The sequence below is a fragment of the Rutilus rutilus genome (genome assembly GCF_951802725.1).
Source record: "Rutilus rutilus genome assembly, chromosome: 24".
Taxonomy (NCBI): Eukaryota; Metazoa; Chordata; class Actinopteri; order Cypriniformes; family Leuciscidae; genus Rutilus; species Rutilus rutilus.
Window position 1 is genome coordinate 30193018 of NC_140228.1, and position 20000 is coordinate 30213017.

Consider the following 20000-nt stretch of genomic DNA (forward strand, 5'->3'; position numbering starts at 1 on the left):
CCCTCTGCTGACTGACTGATGTCAGTAATGATCAACACTGCCCCTGCTGACTGATGTCAGTAATGATCAACACTGCCCTCTGCTGACTGACTGATGTCAGTAATGATCAACACTGCCCCCTGCTGACTGACTGATGTCAGTAATGATCAACACTGCCCTCTGCTGACTGACTGATGTCAGTAATGATCAACACTGCCCCCTGCTGACTGACTGATGTCAGTAATGATCAACACTGCCCCTGCTGACTGATGTCAGTAATGGTCAACACTGCCCCCTGCTGACTAACTGATGCCACTGCAACTCAAATCCCTGTAAACAGGGGAGAAGATGGAGTGACATATTTACCTTAGCAAAAATGTTCATCTGCTGTTTGTTCCAGAGGATCTGCAGCATTCCTGCACACACCGGACAGCAGGCGCCTGCAAACCGTTCAGAGAGATTAATGAAGTCTGTAACTCTAATCTAAATGAAATGAGTGTTTGTCTTGAGCGTGTGGCGGCGCTGACCCGGTGGAGTGACGGGCCGGCACCGGCCGGTGGAGAGAGGAGCACACGGCACCGCGTTACAGCCCGAGTCCGACGGCACCCCCGACACGACCCCGACCGCGTGACACCGGCCCTGATAGTCCACAGCCACGCGGGCCGAGAACGCCTCACACACTGTACTGTAGCTCTCGCCACTGTGGCCACACACCTCTCTGGGCCTCCGGCAAGACTCCTGCAACACACACACACACACACACACACACACGTTACACACATCACACAAACAACACACGTTACATGTTACACGTGTTTGGTCCACAGAATAAAAAACAAACAATAATAATTCTGCCTCCTGCAGCTGTGAGGCCTAAACTGCAAGAAGAAAGTGTTGTATTCTGAGGCAGGAACGCTGAAGACAGCAGTGTAGTAAACTAGCGAGTGTGTACAGTAACTCAGATGTGATATTAATGTGGAGCAGCAAGAGGATATGAAAGAGTTCTGTTACGAGCAAACTTTAATTCTTTCAAATTCATATTTAATACGACTTGAGAAAGAATAAATGCCACATAAGCGTAAACCGGCCACACACACACACACACACACACACACACACACACACACACAGCACAGCACGACATCACTGCCATACGCCACATCATACAAACCTTCACTGGCATCAGAGACAACATCACATCACATTCACAAAACATTTCACATCTTTAATGCAGAGTTTATGATCAAAGCTCTGTAGTTTTAAATCATATAATGCAAACAATACAATGATGATCAAGAGATAAACTAATAAACCTTCATCAAAAGCCTGATGATCATGATTTTTCTAATAAATGAGGTCTGGATAATCCAGTAAAGCTGCTTCAGTCCAGCTGAAATATTACTAACAAAAGTTATTCTCACGTTTCTTTGATAAACTCATGTCAGATCTGACAGCAGAAAGACTCGTGGAGCTCGAGCTGAAGGACGCTTATACAGTTACACTAACACACTCACTCTCAGTCAGACACAGAAGGACTGGACTGAGTGTGACAGCTGATCATCAGAGATGTGTGTGTGTGTGTGTGTGTGATCAGCTGATCATCAGAGATGTGTGTGTGTGTGTGTGTGTGTGTGTGTGTGTGATCAGCTGATCATCAGCGATGTGTGTGTGTGTGTGTGTGTGTGTGATCAGCTGATCATCAGAGATGTGTGTGTGTGTGTGTGTGTGATCAGCTGATCATCAGAGATGTGTGTGTGTGTGTGTGTGTGTGTGTGTGTGTGATCAGCTGATCATCAGCGATGTGTGTGTGTGTGTGTGTGTGTGTGATCAGCTGATCATCAGAGATGTGTGTGTGTGTGTGTGTGTGTGTGTGTGATCAGCTGATCATCAGCGATGTGTGTGTGTGTGTGTGTGTGTGTGTGTGTGATCAGCTGATCATCAGAGATGTGTGTGTGTGTGTGTGTGTGTGTGTGTGATCAGCTGATCATCAGCGATGTGTGTGTGTGTGTGTGTGTGTGTGATCAGCTGATCATCAGCGATGTGTGTGTGTGTGTGTGTGTGTGTGTGATCAGCTGATCATCAGAGATGTGTGTGTGTGTGTGTGTGTGTGTGTGTGTGTGTGTGATCAGCTGATCATCAGCGATGTGTGTGTGTGTGTGTGTGATCAGCTGATCATCAGCGATGTGTGTGTGTGTGTGTGTGTGATCAGCTGATCATCAGAGATGTGTGTGTGTGTGTGTGTGTGTGTGTGTGTGATCAGCTGATCATCAGAGATGTGTGTGTGTGTGTGTGTGTGTGTGTGTGTGTGTGTGATCAGCTGATCATCAGCGATGTGTGTGTGTGTGTGTGTGATCAGCTGATCATCAGCGATGTGTGTGTGTGTGTGTGTGATCAGCTGATCATCAGCGATGTGTGTGTGTGTGTGATCAGCTGATCATCAGAGATGTGTGTGTGTGTGTGTGTGTGATCAGCTGATCATCAGAGATGTGTGTGTGTGTGTGTGTGTGTGTGTGTGTGTGATCAGCTGATCATCAGCGATGTGTGTGTGTGTGTGTGTGTGTGTGATCAGCTGATCATCAGAGATGTGTGTGTGTGTGTGTGTGTGTGTGTGTGTGTGATCAGCTGATCATCAGCGATGTGTGTGTGTGTGTGTGTGTGTGTGTGTGATCAGCTGATCATCAGAGATGTGTGTGTGTGTGTGTGTGTGTGTGTGTGATCAGCTGATCATCAGCGATGTGTGTGTGTGTGTGTGTGTGTGTGTGTGATCAGCTGATCATCAGCGATGTGTGTGTGTGTGTGTGTGTGTGTGTGATCAGCTGATCATCAGAGATGTGTGTGTGTGTGTGTGTGTGTGTGTGTGTGTGTGTGATCAGCTGATCATCAGCGATGTGTGTGTGTGTGTGTGTGATCAGCTGATCATCAGCGATGTGTGTGTGTGTGTGTGTGTGATCAGCTGATCATCAGAGATGTGTGTGTGTGTGTGTGTGTGTGTGTGTGTGTGTGTGTGTGATCAGCTGATCATCAGAGATGTGTGTGTGTGTGTGTGTGTGTGTGTGTGTGTGTGATCAGCTGATCATCAGCGATGTGTGTGTGTGTGTGTGTGATCAGCTGATCATCAGCGATGTGTGTGTGTGTGTGTGTGATCAGCTGATCATCAGCGATGTGTGTGTGTGTGTGATCAGCTGATCATCAGAGATGTGTGTGTGTGTGTGTGTGTGTGTGATCAGCTGATCATCAGCGATGTGTGTGTGTGTGTGTGTGATCAGCTGATCAACAGAGATGTGTGTGTGTGTGTGTGTGATCAGCTGATCATCAGAGATGTGTGTGTGTGTGTGTGTGTGTGTGTGTGTGTGATCAGCTGATCAACAGAGATGTGTGTGTGTGTGTGTGTGATCAGCTGATCATCAGCGATGTGTGTGTGTGTGTGTGTGTGATCAGCTGATCATCAGAGATGTGTGTGTGTGTGTGTGTGATCAGCTGATCATCAGCGATGTGTGTGTGTGTGTGTGTGATCAGCTGATCATCAGCGATGTGTGTGTGTGTGTGTGTGTGTGTGTGATCAGCTGATCATCAGCGATGTGTGTGTGTGTGTGTGTGTGATCAGCTGATCATCAGCGATGTGTGTGTGTGTGTGTGTGATCAGCTGATCAACAGAGATGTGTGTGTGTGTGTGTGTGTGATCAGCTGATCATCAGAGATGTGTGTGTGTGTGTGTGTGTGTGTGATCAGCTGATCAACAGAGGTGTGTGTGTGTGTGTGTGTGTGATCAGCTGATCAACAGAGATGTGTGTGTGTGTGTGTGTGTGATCAGCTGATCAACAGAGATGTGTGTGTGTGTGTGTGTGTGTGTGATCAGCTGATCATCAGCGATGTGTGTGTGTGTGTGTGTGATCAGCTGATCAACAGAGATGTGTGTGTGTGTGTGTGTGTGTGTGATCAGCTGATCATCAGAGATGTGTGTGTGTGTGTGTGTGTGTGATCAGCTGATCATCAGAGATGTGTGTGTGTGTGTGTGTGTGTGTGATCAGCTGATCATCAGCGATGTGTGTGTGTGTGTGTGTGATCAGCTGATCAACAGAGATGTGTGTGTGTGTGTGTGTGTGTGTGATCAGCTGATCATCAGCGATGTGTGTGTGTGTGTGTGTGTGTGTGTGTGATCAGCTGATCAACAGAGATGTGTGTGTGTGTGTGTGTGTGTGTGATCAGCTGATCATCAGAGATGTGTGTGTGTGTGTGTGTGTGTGTGATCAGCTGATCAACAGAGATGTGTGTGTGTGTGTGTGTGTGTGTGTGTGTGTGTGTGATCAGCTGATCATCAGCGATGTGTGTGTGTGTGTGTGATCAGCTGATCAACAGAGATGTGTGTGTGTGTGTGTGTGTGTGTGTGTGACAGCTGATCATCAGAGATGTGTGTGTGTGTGTGTGTGTGATCAGCTGATCATCAGCGATGTGTGTGTGTGTGTGTGTGTGTGATCAGCTGATCAACAGAGATGTGTGTGTGTGTGTGTGTGTGTGTGTGTGTGTGTGTGTGTGATCAGCTGATCAACAGAGATGTGTGTGTGTGTGTGTGTGTGTGTGTGTGTGTGTGTGTGTGTGTGATCAGCTGATCAACAGAGATGTGTGTGTGTGTGTGTGTGTGTGTGTGTGTGTGTGATCAGCTGATCAACAGAGATGTGTGTGTGTGTGTGTGTGTGTGTGTGTGTGTGTGTGTGTGTGTGTGATCAGCTGATCATCAGAGATGTGTGTGTGTTTGTGTGTGTGTGTGTGTGTGTGTGATCAGCTGATCCTCAGAGATGTGTGTGTGATCAGTGTCCGTGACTCGCCTGGCAGTGCCCGGTGTACGCCAGGCTCTTGCCTCGCAGGTTCAGCAGGCACAGGTTGGCGTGCTCCATGTTGTCTGTGTCACACACCGGGTCGAGCTGGTTCTGGTCACAGCCGGTCGGTCGGGTCACACACTCGTGCTGCGGGCAGGGATAGTCCGACAGGTCCGTCAAACACACCTGACGTCTGGGGATACACCTGTGGACCAACACACACACCTGTCTAAACCTGACGTCTGGGGATACACCTGTGGACCAACACACACACCTGTCTAAACCTGACGTCTGGGGATACACCTGTGGACCAACACACACACCTGTCTAAACCTGCTTCTGGAGATACACCTGTGGACCAACACACACACCTGTCTAAACCTGCTTCTGGTGTTCATCATCGACTCGTGACATTATTCTCCAGTTCTGTTTCACACTTCAGTCTCGAATTACTCCTTTATTATCACAGCTAACAAACATATGTTCTAAGAATGATGTGTTGAAGTGTAACACTTTACAATAAGGTTCATTAGCTAACATGAACTAAGAATGAACAATACTTTTGCAGCATTTATTAATCTTAGTTAATATTAATATTAACTTTAACATTTACTAATACATTATTAAAATCAAAGGTTGTATTTGTTAACTTTAGTTAATGCACTGTGAACATGAACACACAATGAACAGCTGTATTTTTATTAACTAACATTAACAAAGATTAATAAATACAGTAACAAATGTGTTGCTCATTGTTAGTTCATGTTAGTTAATACATTAACTAATGTTAAGTAATGAACCTTATTGTAAAGTGTTACCGTTAAAGCTCCCATTACAGTACAAAAACGTTCTCTGAATGTTATATAAATGTTTTTTCTTGGTTATGCAAACGTTCCATTCTTTGATCATTATAGGAATGTTACTTTTAAATGCTCTCTGATTGTTCTGAAACAAGGAGTAACATTTCCAAACGTTAGACGAACGTCCAACTAAAACATTTCAGGAAAAACACCACATGAACAATGTATAACTAATGTTTTTGTGCTAATGTTTTATTAATGTTACTAGAAGAACGTTTGTTCATAACTTGCCAGAAGGTTCCCTGTCAGCTGTGATCATGTGACACTGAACTGACAGTTATTTGAAGTGATTTAGTTTCTTGAATCCGGCGTGCAGAGGTCGAGAGGTCACAGTGGATGCTCTGGTCCTCGCTCAGATGTTTAACATCAAAGCTTCCACATTTTATCATCTTGTTTACAGAGGAACAAACATTGCCTTTGAAAAGCGGGCCAAGCAGAGCTTACGCAACATGCATTGCTGTGTTACATAAGACAGATGTGGAAAGATCCTCAAACAGAGACTCGTTTAACCTGACGCTGGAGATCGTGACCGCATGAAAGTCTTCAGCAAACGAAGGCTTACAAACACACACACACACTGAAGAGACCAAACACAGATCGTGTGTGTCCTGATTCAGCCTGAGAACCAGCGGCCGACGTCAGCGGTATTACTTTATTAATCTTTCACAACCATGATTTCAATTGAATTAATTAATACCATGTTATGTTTGATACAGTGTTATTTTAGGGTTATTGAGAGTTTATTAATAGTTTGAATTGTTTTCTATTTTTATATGTTCTGTTCAGTAATTTAAAAAAAATATATAGTTTTTATACATTTTTCAGTTTTATTAATCAGTTTCAGTTTTAGTTTTAATAATTTTACTTTAATGAAGATAAACTAAATGAAAATAAGAAAATTTTACTACATTTTTTATGTTATTTCAGTTCATGTTTATTTTATTTCAGTTTTAGTGTTAGTTGCAATTAACCCTGATATTTTATTGAATTATTTTTATTTCTTATTACTACATTTTACTATTATTATTATTTATTAAAGATTGTTAAAGAGTCTTTAAAATATTTAAAATATTGTTTAACTTAACTTATATAAGGATTTAAAATATTGTAATTTTATTATTATTACTAATTATTTGATTAATAAATTATTACATATATTATTTTTTTATTATTAAATTGTAGTAATTAAATTAAATTAAATTGTAATAATTATTATTTATTAAAGATTTGTGCCTTTTATCATATTGTACATACTGAGGAAAGTTTATTCAAAATAAATTATTATTACAGTTAAGGTTAGGGTTAGGGTGAGGGTGAGGGTATGAAAATGTTTGGAAATGTTTTAATTTTATTATTAAAACACTGATATTACATTCTCACATACATGACATTACATCACATTCTCTTTTTTTTTTACATGTATTAAAATAAACTGTCGTTTTGCATACTTTTATTATATTAATTTATTTATTTATTTATTGGCAAATTGGAGAAATATTTTCTTTCAATAATTATAATTACAATTTAATTGCAATTTTTTTTTTTTTTAAAGGGGGGGTGAAATGCTGTTTCATGCATACTGAGTTTTTTACACTGTTAAAGAGTTGGATTCCCATGCTAAACATGGACAAAGTTTAAAAAATTAAGTTGTACGTTTGATGGAGTATTTCTGTGCCAAAAATACTCCTTCCGGTTTGTCACAAGTTTCGGAAAGTTTTTTTCGAGTATGGGCGTGTGGGACGTCAGATAGGGCGGAATTTCCTTATACGGGTCCTAAGGGCACTTCTCCCGGAAGGGCGCGCGCGCACCCGTAGACCAGAGCGAGAGAGCGAAAGCAGTACGCCCATCAAAGCGCTGTGCTCGGCTTTAGGGAAGTCATCGGCTGCGCTGCCCAGTTCGACGCCCGATTTGCAGATCTTCTAATGCTTAAGGATGGAGCAGTCCCAACGATAAAGGTTCACGGTCGTGCGTTGGAACCGCAGGCGGTGAGTAAAACTGCTTCAAATGTCTGTGTGTTGTTAGCTATCGTGTAAGCACAGCAAGTAAACAACATGATCACGTATAGTTAATGTTGTCGTGATTCTTTAGCTCCGCCCACACGGCACGCCTCCAGCCGCTCGGTTTTTTCCGGAAAGACTCGGTACAGCCTATCTTTCTTTTATAAATATAATAAAACTAAAGACTTTTTGGAGAAATGAAGGATGCAATACTACTCTATAGGTACTCAAGATTAACATGAGATTGACTGAAACTGAGTGTTTCACCCCCCCTTTAATAATACAAATTCATTGTCAAATAACTTTTTTATTTCTACTTACTAAACTACTATTATTAGTTATCATCATCATTATTATTATTAATGAAACTTTGGTGTCTTTTATCATATCACAGAATGCTTATTGACTATATTAATGGATTCAGAAAGCAGAGTGTGTGAACGGATGGCCAGCAGTTAAAGTGGATGTACGAGGAATCTGTTTCCAGAGGAAGAGTCACACACACACTCCTGATGAACACACTCCAGATCCTGGACTAATCCCGTCAGGACAGAGCTGTGAACTCTCATCTTCACTCCAGCACAGTCTCAGACAGAATCACTCAGGTCAGACGTGTGTGAAGGACTTCATCACTCACCTCTGGCTCTTCTGGCAGGGGTTGGGCAGGCAGGGGTCGATGCTCCTGCACGAGCCGAACACAAACTGATTGTCCCTGAAGCCGACACAGCGAGCCACACATGCACTGGGATATGTGCGCCCGTTCCCGGCACACACTGGCACAAAGTGATCCGCACAACCGCAGGGAAGACCTGAGGAAGAAGAGCAACACTAATGGCAAACACGTGCTATTATAATCATACTCTTTTATTTACCAGAGAAAGCTTAGCGTTAAAGTCATATCCATATTTAAGGCAACAAGTCTCTTCTGTGATCAAATAAAAGCAGCTTTAGTAAGCAGAAGAGACTAAAGCATTACAAAATCTTCATTACTGCAAAGATTCGACTGGTAGTGTATTTTAAAATGTCTGTATTTTAAATTCCCTTTCAAGGGAACACGAGCTGCGTGGAAACGCTGTGGGAACGCCCCTGTGTGAGTGCGTCATGAAGCACGTATGGAATCAGTCCAACGGCGAGACGGAACGTCATAGGCGGGTGACGTCATCGACCAGGAAACTATAAAGGATACCCAGAAAGATAAGCAAGAGAAAAGGCAGAAAAGTAAATTAGATGAACGCTTTCTGCCTTACTGTATGCAGCCTCCACGCCAGTGCTTACCGTTTTTTCCCGACCTCCACACTGAGCTGTCGAAGTCGTTGAAGAAACTGGTTTCATATCGTGTTTAGTCCCCAAATATCGACATATTACAACATCCATGGGGCTAGACAGCGCAGTTATGGGGCGATGCCAAAGGCGGGAGAGCAGCTTGCGAGCCATTTCTCCCCGAGTCGGCATCATCCTTTAAAGCATTACCCTCCAAGCCACTCAGAAACACTTCGGCTTTGGTGGGTAATGCGTATTCTGCGGCGGGTCAGGTCGCGACATGCCTGCACACTATGTTCATCCAGCAGGCATACTAGGCCGACCTATTAAAAGACATGAGCGAGAGTGAGGAGGTCAGGAGGTAATTCACGAATTACGTCAGGCAGCAGATTTATCTCTCCGTGCCACCAAGGAGACGGCCAAGTCAGTGGGCCGTTCTATGAGAGAGGCATTTATGGCTGAACCTCTCTGGAATGAAGGAGAGAGAAAAGACCTTCCTCCTGCTGGCCTATTCGGTGACTCAGTCAACACAGTCATCGATAGGTTTCAAGAAGTAATGGAGATAGTAATCTACAGTGCCCGTTCTCTATCGGTGCCCTCAGGGGACCGTTCTGCCAACCCCGCCTTTATGCCGGGGCGTAGAGGGTCCCAGCGAGCGTTTCTAGCTCAATCAGAGCATCAGGCGGTTCGGCATTGAGATGTCATTCTCACCCACATAAAAAAGTTGGGGTTGAGGTTGAATACCAAGAAAAGAGAGCTATCTCCATTACAGAGGACCACTTTTCTGGATGTGGAATGGGATTCGACGACGAGTAGGCACGCCTGTCTCCTGCTCGTATTGCTTCGATTCTCTCAGCTGTGAAACAAGTTTAGCTAGGATAGCCACTCACTGTCTTCTCCCCGCGCTGCGACCTTGTCGTGGTGGAGAGGCTTGCGTGTTTCCATGATCCTGAGAGCTATGCTGGAGGGAGCCTATGGCTCCTGGCAGGTTCAACCATACCAGACTGGTCTTGGCTGAGGAGTGAGATGAAAGGCAGCACTTGGCCCTCCAGGTTGGGGTTTGGGGTAAATAAAAACTATTGTTACAGAAAATGAAAGCTTCAGCATAAGTTCTGCCGTGAAGACTCAATTGTTACGTCACTTATTACCTTCTCATCTATCCAATAATGTTCTAATACTCGTAGTATAAAAGAGCTGTACTTACACATGTCTGAGTTCGCAGATGCTGGCGCTTTCATTCACTTCCATCCTCCCCACCACCACCAGGATGGTCCCATCCCATACCTCACAGGGGGTCGGCTGCGCCCCTGCCTTCGTCTTCAGGCAGGAAATGCAGATTCCGTACCCTCGGAATGCGAGCTACGGACGGGGCCTACGCCAAAGAACTTTATATCATCATTGTGCTTGCTGAGCTGTTAATAAATATATACTTGTTACGGTGTTTATTCTCCCGAGTCTTTCTGGTAGAACTACAATGAGCAATCCTTCTGAAATCAGGCCCATAGTAGACCCTGGTCACCCAAACTCTTCGGATGGCAGTATGACCACCTCTGATGAAATGCGAAGGGAAGTCAGGAGTGCGAAAGAGGGCCTACTAGGGCCTAAGACCAAGAACTGCATTGGAGCATGGAACGTCCGAACCATGTGGAAGACCACCAAGACAGCACAAGTCCTCAGTGAGATGAAAAGGTACCACATGGACATCTTGGGGATAAGTGAGAGTCACTGGATCGCCTCCGGTCGTCAAGTCCTGCATGAAGGATCTGTCATCCTCCATTCTGGCCACGAGAACACCCATACACATGTTGTAGACATTCTAATCTCCAAGGAGAAGGCCAAAACCCTGCTAGAGTGGGAACCAGTAAGTGAAAGACTGATCCGAGTACGCCTCAACTCAAAGTTCTGTAAACTCATCATCTTACAGTGCTTTGCACCAACCAACGAGGCTGGATGGACACCACCTGGCAAAAGAAAACCTGGGAGGCCCAAAACCACCTGGTGCAGAACTGTGACAAAAGAGCTGGAACAGATGAACCTGTCATGGGGAGAGGTGCAACATGCTGCCAGGGACCGAATGCAATGGAGAGTGCTCATTGAAGCATTATGTCCCATTGGGGACGAAGAGAAGTAGTAGTAGCCACTCACTGTAAAGCAGTTTCAAAGACTGTTAGGTCTGATGGCAGCAGCGTCCAACGTTATACCGTGCGGCCTGTTGTACATGAGACCGTTGCAAAGTACTCTCTCAGGTGAGTGGGTCGATCCTTCACCCCCACCCAGAACTGTGGAAACTGTGGGCTTGGCCTCTGAGGGGGCCCAGGTCATAAGTTCAGGTCTCTCAACTGAGGTTGTTGAGACCATTCTCCACTCCAGAGCTCCGTCCACGAGGAAGTTGTATACCTTGAAGTGGAGATTATTCACTTCCTGGTGTGGAGAGCACCTGTTGGACCCGGTTAACTGCAGTGCTGGAGTTCCTGCAGGACAGCTTCTCCACAGGGTTATCCCCCTTCACACTGAAGGTGTACGTGTACTAGCTGCTTACCACGTCGCTTTGAGTGGAGCATCCTTGGGGAGACTCGTTTCCTTCGTGGCACTTTGAGGCTGAGGCCAGCTGTCCGCACGAGGGTGGCAACTTGGGACTTGGCTGTTGTACTAGAAGGCATCTCCATAGCTCCGTTCGAGCCTATTGAAGAAGTTTCTGAGAAGTTCCTTACTCTTAAAACTATCTTTCTTATTGCTTTCTCGTCTCTGAATAGAATTGGAGACATTCAAGCACTCTCGGTTTCACCCTCGTGCCTGGAATTCTTGCCTGGCATGGTAAAGGCCTTCCTTCATCCTAGGCCTGGCTATGTTCCTAAGGTCCCTACTAATATTGTTAGACCAATAGTACTGAACGAGACGCAGCATCGCCCTGCCATACTCCTGGCAAGCCCGTGATCGTTCTTGCTTCAGCCTATCAGAAGCTGCCGCTGTTTGATTTAGGTGTGCTTTATAGTTTCCTGGTCTGTGACGTCACCTGCCTATGATGTCTCGTCACCCCATTGGACTGATTCCATACGTGCTTCATGACGCAATCACGCAGAGGCGTTCCCACAGCGTTTCGTCGCAGCGTCACGTTCCCTCTTCAGGGAACTATGGTTATTAAATACGTAACTGAGAATGTTTTTGTCTGTTATTGTGTATAATAGTAAGCATGAAGAACTATATTTGAATATAGACACAGTTGTAATCTGAGAAACACACACACACCTGTGAGGCTGCGCCGGTCCTCGTCTGGTCCGTCGGACCGCAGACACTGACGGGACGAACAGACGGTTTCTCCGGCGAAGCAGGAACAGGCCTGGCAGTCGAGCCGGAACGAGGAACCGTGAGCTGGACCGGAACATCAGATCAGAACATCAGAACACTGGGACAGATAACATTCACTCATTCACAACACTCACTCTCTGAGATTCACTCGATCACAACATTCACTCGTTCACAACATTCAATCTCTGAGACAAACATTCACTCGTTCACAACGTTCAGTCTCTGAGATCAGCAGATTCTCCACTGAGACAGACAAGATTAATCTCGTCTCTTTCTTCCTCTGTCTGCGTTTGCAATAAAGAAATCTGCACTTTAATCTTTGAAACTTTGCAGGTCTTTTACATTCACAAACAGCTTTATTACACACTACATGACTGGGAATATTCAAAAAAGAATATTCAAAATCTGTGTTACAGATTTCTTTATTGCAAACGAATAACTATATATATATATATATAGTTATAGTTATTTCCATATTCTCATATTATGACAAAGAATATAACGCTACACATTTTGTTTTCATACAAACAGTAAAAATCCGTGCGAGATTAGTTCATCTTCTAATACGCATCGCTTGAGACAACTATAAAGCACATCTGTCTCTAATAAACTGCTTTAGAAGCGGAGTAAAAATAAACATGAAAGAAAAGGCAATAAACTCATTCAGGTTCAAACCAACAGGCGTAAAATGAGCTGTTTACTAAAGAGGAATACTAATAAAAACAAGAGGAAAAGACCATTTCAATTTATATGCATTTATTCGAATTAAAAGGTGTTAAAAGTTTATATATATATATAATCAAATAAAAACATGTATGTGTATGTGTGTGTGTGTGTGTGTGTGTGTGTGTGTGTGTGTGTGTGTGTGTGTGTGTGTGTGTGTTACACAGATAATGTTTTTAATGTTTTAAACAGATATTTCATGTTTAAAACATTTTGGAAACATAACAAGCAACTATAATTATTCATCCATTGAGAATTAGATGAATTACAGATGCATGAATTTGTCGTTTCATGCAACATCTCACCAATAGATGGCAGCATCCACCTTTCAATAGTCTCAGTTTTCTGCATCTTGCTTTAAACTTGCAATAATAATTAAATAAAAACTAACAAAATCGTAGGTGTCGGTTATATAAAACCATCATGTAAAACACGTGATTAAACTACATTACTGGATTAATATTTAAAGTGCCCCATTATGCTTTTTTGAATATTCCCAGTCATGTAGTGTGTGTAGTGTGTGTAGTGTGTAATAAAGCTGTTTGTGAATGTAAAAGACCTGTTAAGTTTCACAGATCAAAGTGCAGATAAATTGAATTTTTCTCTCCTAAAAGAAAGAAGTGATTCTGAACTGAAACGAGTCGTCAGTAATTCAGTCTCACTTCCTGCTGAACCTGTGTAGGTTTGTAACTCATTAGCATAATGCCAGCCTGTGGTCTTGATTGGCAGAGCAGCGTCTCTTAGCCCCGCCCTCAAACACTGGAGACTGGAAGAGTTTGGTTCGTGTTGTTCATGTGGAGGAGACGCTGTTTTGTGAGATTGATACGGTAAAACACACGCCATCATTACTGTTCGAATATCTGTGACAAAGAGCTGAGATTCAGATATGATAATGAGCGTTTGCTTTCTGAACCAATCACAGCAGACTGGGCCATCTGACCAATCAGAGCAGGGCAGCTCTTAGAGAGGCGGGGTTTAGAGAGACTGAATCTTCGAAAGAACTGTTTCAGACTCTTTGATGAATTAAATGATGGTCAATGTGTATCATGAGAAAATTAAAGTGTTTTTTTGACCTCAGATGCACGCAAACCTGTTGTAGGAAACTCTTAACAACATTAGGAGCCTTTAAAATAGCATGATAGGGCAGTTTAAGCACTCAAGCGTCTTACTTCTGCGCTGTCCTGCGATGAGGCAGGTCTGGGTGGTGTCGACACATGGCATCTCAGCGCAGTTCTCCAGGCGTCCGCTCTGACCACAGGTACACACCTCGTAACAGCCCACCTGTGCGCTCCTCGTGGGCACCTGGATACGGGCGTCCATCGGCACCAGGAACTCTGACGCCTCGCCCAGTTTACAGCCTTCAAAACATACAGAACAAACATCTCCAAACTGACGTCATAATACAATCCTAAAACACTGATCTATATTTGCCTGAACTTGCAGTATACATTAGAGCACACGACGCTCGGTATCCCACAATGCAGTTCACTCAACTTGACCGTACTTCTCTGCCGTGTAAAAAAATTAGGTCTATGTTCAAAAAGTGAATACATGGATTATAAATACAGCGTAAATATAATTTAGTACCATAAAATCCCCTAAAAATACAAAATATTAAAAAAAATATATAGTACATTCATTTCATTGAAATAAAAAACATGCAACTGAGGTAAACAAGCAATTAATGTCATGTGGCAACAAAACAGCATTCTACAATTGTATGATATATAAAATTATATAAATTAATACTTTTGATAAATGATTAAAATAAATACAAAATAAATCGAATAAATAAAATGTTGATTTAAATTAAAATATATGTAAAATATAGATTTAATATATATTTTTATTTAAATCAACATTTTATTTATTCAATCTATTTTGTATTTATTTTATTCATTTAAATAAATTTAAATTCTGTTAAATAAATTAAAAATATATCATTTTTTTATTAATTAAAAAAAAGATTTAAAAAACATTTTAAAATATATAAATAAATGCTTTTGATTAAATAAATAAATGAAAAAAAATAATCAATTAGTTAACTATTGATTTAAATAACAATGTTAAAATATATCAATGTAATATAAAAATCAATAATCAAATAAATAAATGATCAAAATTGATAAGAAAATTAAAAAAAAAAAATTTAATAAATAAAACAATTTAATTAACAATGTTAAAATATATAACATTGTTATTTAAATAAAATGTACAAAATAAATAAATAAATTAATTAAAATGTATTAATGTAAAAACAATTTTAACATATATAAATTAATACTTTTGATTAAATAATTACTAAAATGAATAAAATACATAAACAAATAAATAAATAATGCATCTAACAGTACAGTACTACAGCGAGCAGAAAAAACATAATAATGCCGTGTAGAAGAAACCAATTATTTTTCAAATGTTTATAATATAATTTTTTTACTGTGTGAATTGGTTCTTTATACATGAAAATATATAGCTGCCTTTTAAATCTGAGGATTTTCTTGTGGCATCTGAAAGACTGAAAGCCCCAGTCTAAATAAATGGCCATTATCTGATGCTGGTTTCAGCTCATAAGTGCAGATGTCGTGGTGTGAGTGAGTGATGACGCTACCAGGAACGCAGAAGTACGGCAGGCAGTCTTGTCCGGGATGGCAGCCCTTCCGGTTGACCTCGCACAGGTGATTGCTGGGACACGGGTTCGGGTTGCAGGGATGGATGACTTCTTCAATGATGTTGTCAAAGGGACTGGGAGCTGCAGACAGCAGGAGTGAGATCAGACGAGATGAACGGGATCAGGCACACTGAGAGGGATCGAGGGATCTGGACGGGATCAGACACACTGAGAGGGATCTGAGGGATCTGGACGGGATCAGACACACTGAGAGGGATCGAGGGATCTGGACGGGATCAGACACACTGAGAGGAATCTGAGGGATCTGGACGGGATCAGACACACTGAGAGGGATCTGAGGGATCTGGACGGGATCAGACACACTGAGAGGGATCTGAGGGATCTGGACGGGATCAGACACACTGAGAGGGATCGAGGGATCTGGACGGGATCAGACACACTGAGAGGGATCTGAGGGATCTGGACGGGATCAGACACACTGAGAGGGATCTGAGGGATCTGGACGGGATCAGACACACTGAGAGGGATCTGAGGGATCTGGACGGGATCAGACACACTGAGAGGGATCTGAGGGATCTGGACGGGATCAGACACACTGAGAGGGATCGAGGGATCTGGACGGGATCAGACACACTGAGAGGGATCTGAGGGATCTGGACGGGATCAGACACACTGAGAGGGATCTGAGGGATCTGGACGGGATCAGACACACTGAGAGGGATCGAGGGATCTGGACGGGATCAGACACACTGAGAGGGATCGAGGGATCTGGACGGGATCAGACACACTGAGAGGGATCTGAGGGATCTGGACGGGATCAGACACACTGAGAGGGATCTGAGGGATCTGGACGGGATCAGACACACTGAGAGGAATCTGAGGATCTGGACGGGATTAGACACACTGAGAGGGATCTGAGGATCTGGATGGGATCAGACACACTGACAGGGATCGGAGGATCTGGACGGGAGAGGGATCTGAGGATCTGGACGGGATCAGACACACTGAGAGGGATCTGGACGGGATCTGGACGGGATCAGACACACTGAGAGGGATCTGGACGGGATCTGGACGGGATCAGACACACTGAGAGGGATCTGAGGATCTATGCTCACCCAGGTATCTCTCCAGCGGGATGCATCGCTCCGGGTCGTCGGTGGGCGACAGCATGTCACAGATGCGCTCCGGCGTCTGTCCTTCATGGAAGCGCTTCCGGTCGCCACACTGGCTCAGGATATCCACACAGTCCGACCTGAGGACACACCAAATACAGCACTCTATGATTTATCGGTGCACATCATTATTGTGTTCATAATCTTGAATCAGAATAGAGTGTAGACTGTATAAAGTTTTACATTTTGAGAAGTCTGAGGTATATTTTTACAGACTGCAGAAAGCAACAGAACAGAGAAGCAAATGAATCGCTGGGATTCACAGAAACAACTGGATCCAGGCAGAGAAAGCTGGATTTACAGTTATCATTTTGTGTCAATATGCTGAATTTAGGGCTAAAATCATACCCTTCATATTGTATTGTTATATATTGTATAATTGACAACTCATCAATTCAATTTACCATCGTATATTCTGCATAATTGGATGTTTTTAAATAAACACTGACAAAAAACGACACAAGTTTTAGGGCTGGACGATATGATGATATATATAATATTGATAAAGTGATCACATGGATTTAGACGTATATTGTATTTATATAAAGCGTTCACAGGCAGTTTGAAATCAGGCTCATATAAATGTCAGGAAACACGATTCCTGCTGCATGTCAGTATCCACCATCACTGGATCTTTGGTAAGTTGTAAGGAACACTATATCGAGTCCAACCGTTAGTTTAAACCGATCGTTTGTTTTAATTGCGTTTTCGCAGTTTTCTCCATTAAATCCAGTCACTCAGAAGCTCTTCTGCCACTCAGTCCGACTGAGGGAGTGTGATCCCGCGGGAAAGTGACGTCACTGCAAACCCTCTATAACTTCCCTCTCTCTTGCAGCATCTCTTCTCTTCTCTGATGACGAGGGCGGGGCAACCTGTCACTCACATGAGATCAGCCAATAGCAAACCACAACCATCCAATCAATAGAGAGCCTAAGTCCCTCCCCTTCCGGTGGACCACCATGGGACCTTATTTAGGAAAAATATTGTATGGTAGTCAATGGCGATGGACAACAAATATTTTGATCTCGTTTGAATTGTGCCCTGATTTACACATATGATGTTTGTCAATTTAAAAGATACATTTTAAAGTCAAGAAAGTCGCAGTTTGATGTAAAACTGTTGAGGTATAAGACTGTGAAAATACATAATTACAGAGACTACAAACACAAAAGGCGCACATGTGACGTCATACCTTTTCTCTCAATTAATGAAGCTAACTTTGCAGAAGCTAACGTCTGTCATTTCTTCTATAGTCTTACGTTATAATCGTAACGTTACGCCGTCATGCCTGAGTGTTTTGTACCAGACTGAACACAGACTGTTGGTGACGTACACAGTGCGAGACGAGAGATGTAGTTCATTGAGAGATTTTCACATAAAACTAAATGTTGCTCTTCTGTTTTATGACAAACTGCGACTTTCTTGACTTTCATAATTATCTTTTAAATTGACAAACACCATATGTGTAATTCAGGGCACAGTTCAGACGGAATAAAAAGATAAGTTGTCTCTCGCCATCGACTACCACACATATTTTTTCCGAAATAAGGTCCCATGAGCCGGAAGCGGAGGGGCGGGACTTAGGCTCTCTCTATTCCCCACAGACACAATCAAGCCCCGCCCACATTTGTTCTTGTTCCTGAAGCGATTCACTCGGATATACGACACTATAGGGAATGTTCCTTGAATTCTAAGGTAATGTATTATCAGTTTTAATGTAATGTTATCCTGATGGTAATTTAGTGTTGATTTGATGGTTATCTGGGTAACACTTTACAATAAGGTTCATTAGTTAACATTAGTCAATGTATTAACTAACATGAACTAACGATGAGCAATACATTTGTTACTGTATTTATTCATCTTTGTTAACGTTATTTAATAAAAAACACAGCTTTTCAAACATAGAAGTATTGTTCATTCTTAGTTCATGTTATCTAAGGTAATGACTAATGTTAACTAATGAACCTTATGGTAAAGTGTTTCCATTATCTGTTATTTTGAGAGTGTTGCTTCTGTGTTAATGTGACGTAATGTTGTGTGAGTGTTAATGTAATGTTTCTTTTAATGAAATTCTAAACCATTAAAACAACTTTTAAACCATTCCAGAAACAAAACTGTTGTTATTTTTGCCTAAAATCTAAAAACATGTGACACTTCATAACTCGCAATTGAGCTTTTACTTCATATATTTGCTTTGTAATATCAATTGTGACGGGACGGCCCTTCAAAGGCAGGATCATAATTCATCTTCAGCTGCGCGAATCCAATACATGCAGCTCTGGAATATGTTGGAATATCATGAAAGGACACAGACGGCGTCATTCCTGATCACTAACAGTTATTACATGAATTATCATGTGTGCTTTTGTTGTAAATCAGTGTGTTTCTGCTGGTGTCAGAGGCTCAGAACGGGGCCAGAGCTCTTCTCTGTGCGTCTGCCAAGCGTGAAACCATCGTGACCTTTGCCCTCAGACAGAGCAGATGAAAGCCAGCTTCCTGTTGACTGTACACACACCGTACACACACCATACGAGTGTTTCAGGACGCCTTTCAACTGCCACATGTCCATATGTGCCATTCCCGGGAGAGGTTTGGTGTCCCGCGGCGTCTCTTCCCATTCCAGCCGCGGATTTGTTGTTTCTGCTCGACTCGTAGTGACAGAAACATTCGACCTGTTTTGTTTAGCAGCACATTGTAAGACACTTAACTAGCGCACCGCTGAGTGAGACTGATGCCTCTGAAAATATCATCAACCTTAAACATCAATGATAACATACAACTAAATAGTAGTGGCATAATTCATTCATTTATTATTTATTAAGTCTATTTTTGATTCACTAAAAAGAACCGGTTCATTAGAGTCATTTGTTTGGGAATCAGACTACAACGTTTGTGCCGTATAGTTTTGATTCACTAAAAAGAACCGGTTCATTAGAGTCATTTGTTTGGGAATCAGACTACACCGGTTGTGCCGTATAGTTTTGATTCACTAAAAGAACCGGTTCATTAGAGTCATTTGTTTGGGAATCAGACTACAACGTTTGTGCCGTATAGTTTTGATTCACTAAAAAGAACCGGTTCATTAGAGTCATTTGTTTGGGAATCAGACTACAACGTTTGTGCCGTTACTGCCGTATAGTTTTGATTCACTAAAAAGAACCGGTTCATTAGAGTCATTTGTTTGGGAATCAGACTACACCGGTTGTGCCGTATAGTTTTGGTTCACTAAAAGAACCGGTTCATTAGAGTCATTT

At 42.5% G+C, this 20000-nt stretch overlaps 1 protein-coding gene across 1 annotated transcript in view; it reads right to left on the bottom strand.

Moving 5' to 3' along the window:
* reck (reversion-inducing-cysteine-rich protein with kazal motifs) overlaps positions 1 to 20000 on the bottom strand; it is a 72933-nt gene that overhangs the window by 6392 nt on the left and 46541 nt on the right. Inside the window, exons 12-19 of the mRNA XM_084398691.1 lie at positions 16687 to 16823; positions 15551 to 15691; positions 14109 to 14297; positions 12157 to 12279; positions 8288 to 8459; positions 4803 to 4998; positions 507 to 717; positions 346 to 419 (exon numbers count right to left, since the gene is read on the bottom strand). Coding sequence (XP_084254817.1) covers positions 346 to 419; positions 507 to 717; positions 4803 to 4998; positions 8288 to 8459; positions 12157 to 12279; positions 14109 to 14297; positions 15551 to 15691; positions 16687 to 16823 — 1243 coding nt within the window. The remainder of the gene's footprint in view (positions 1 to 345; positions 420 to 506; positions 718 to 4802; positions 4999 to 8287; positions 8460 to 12156; positions 12280 to 14108; positions 14298 to 15550; positions 15692 to 16686; positions 16824 to 20000) is intronic.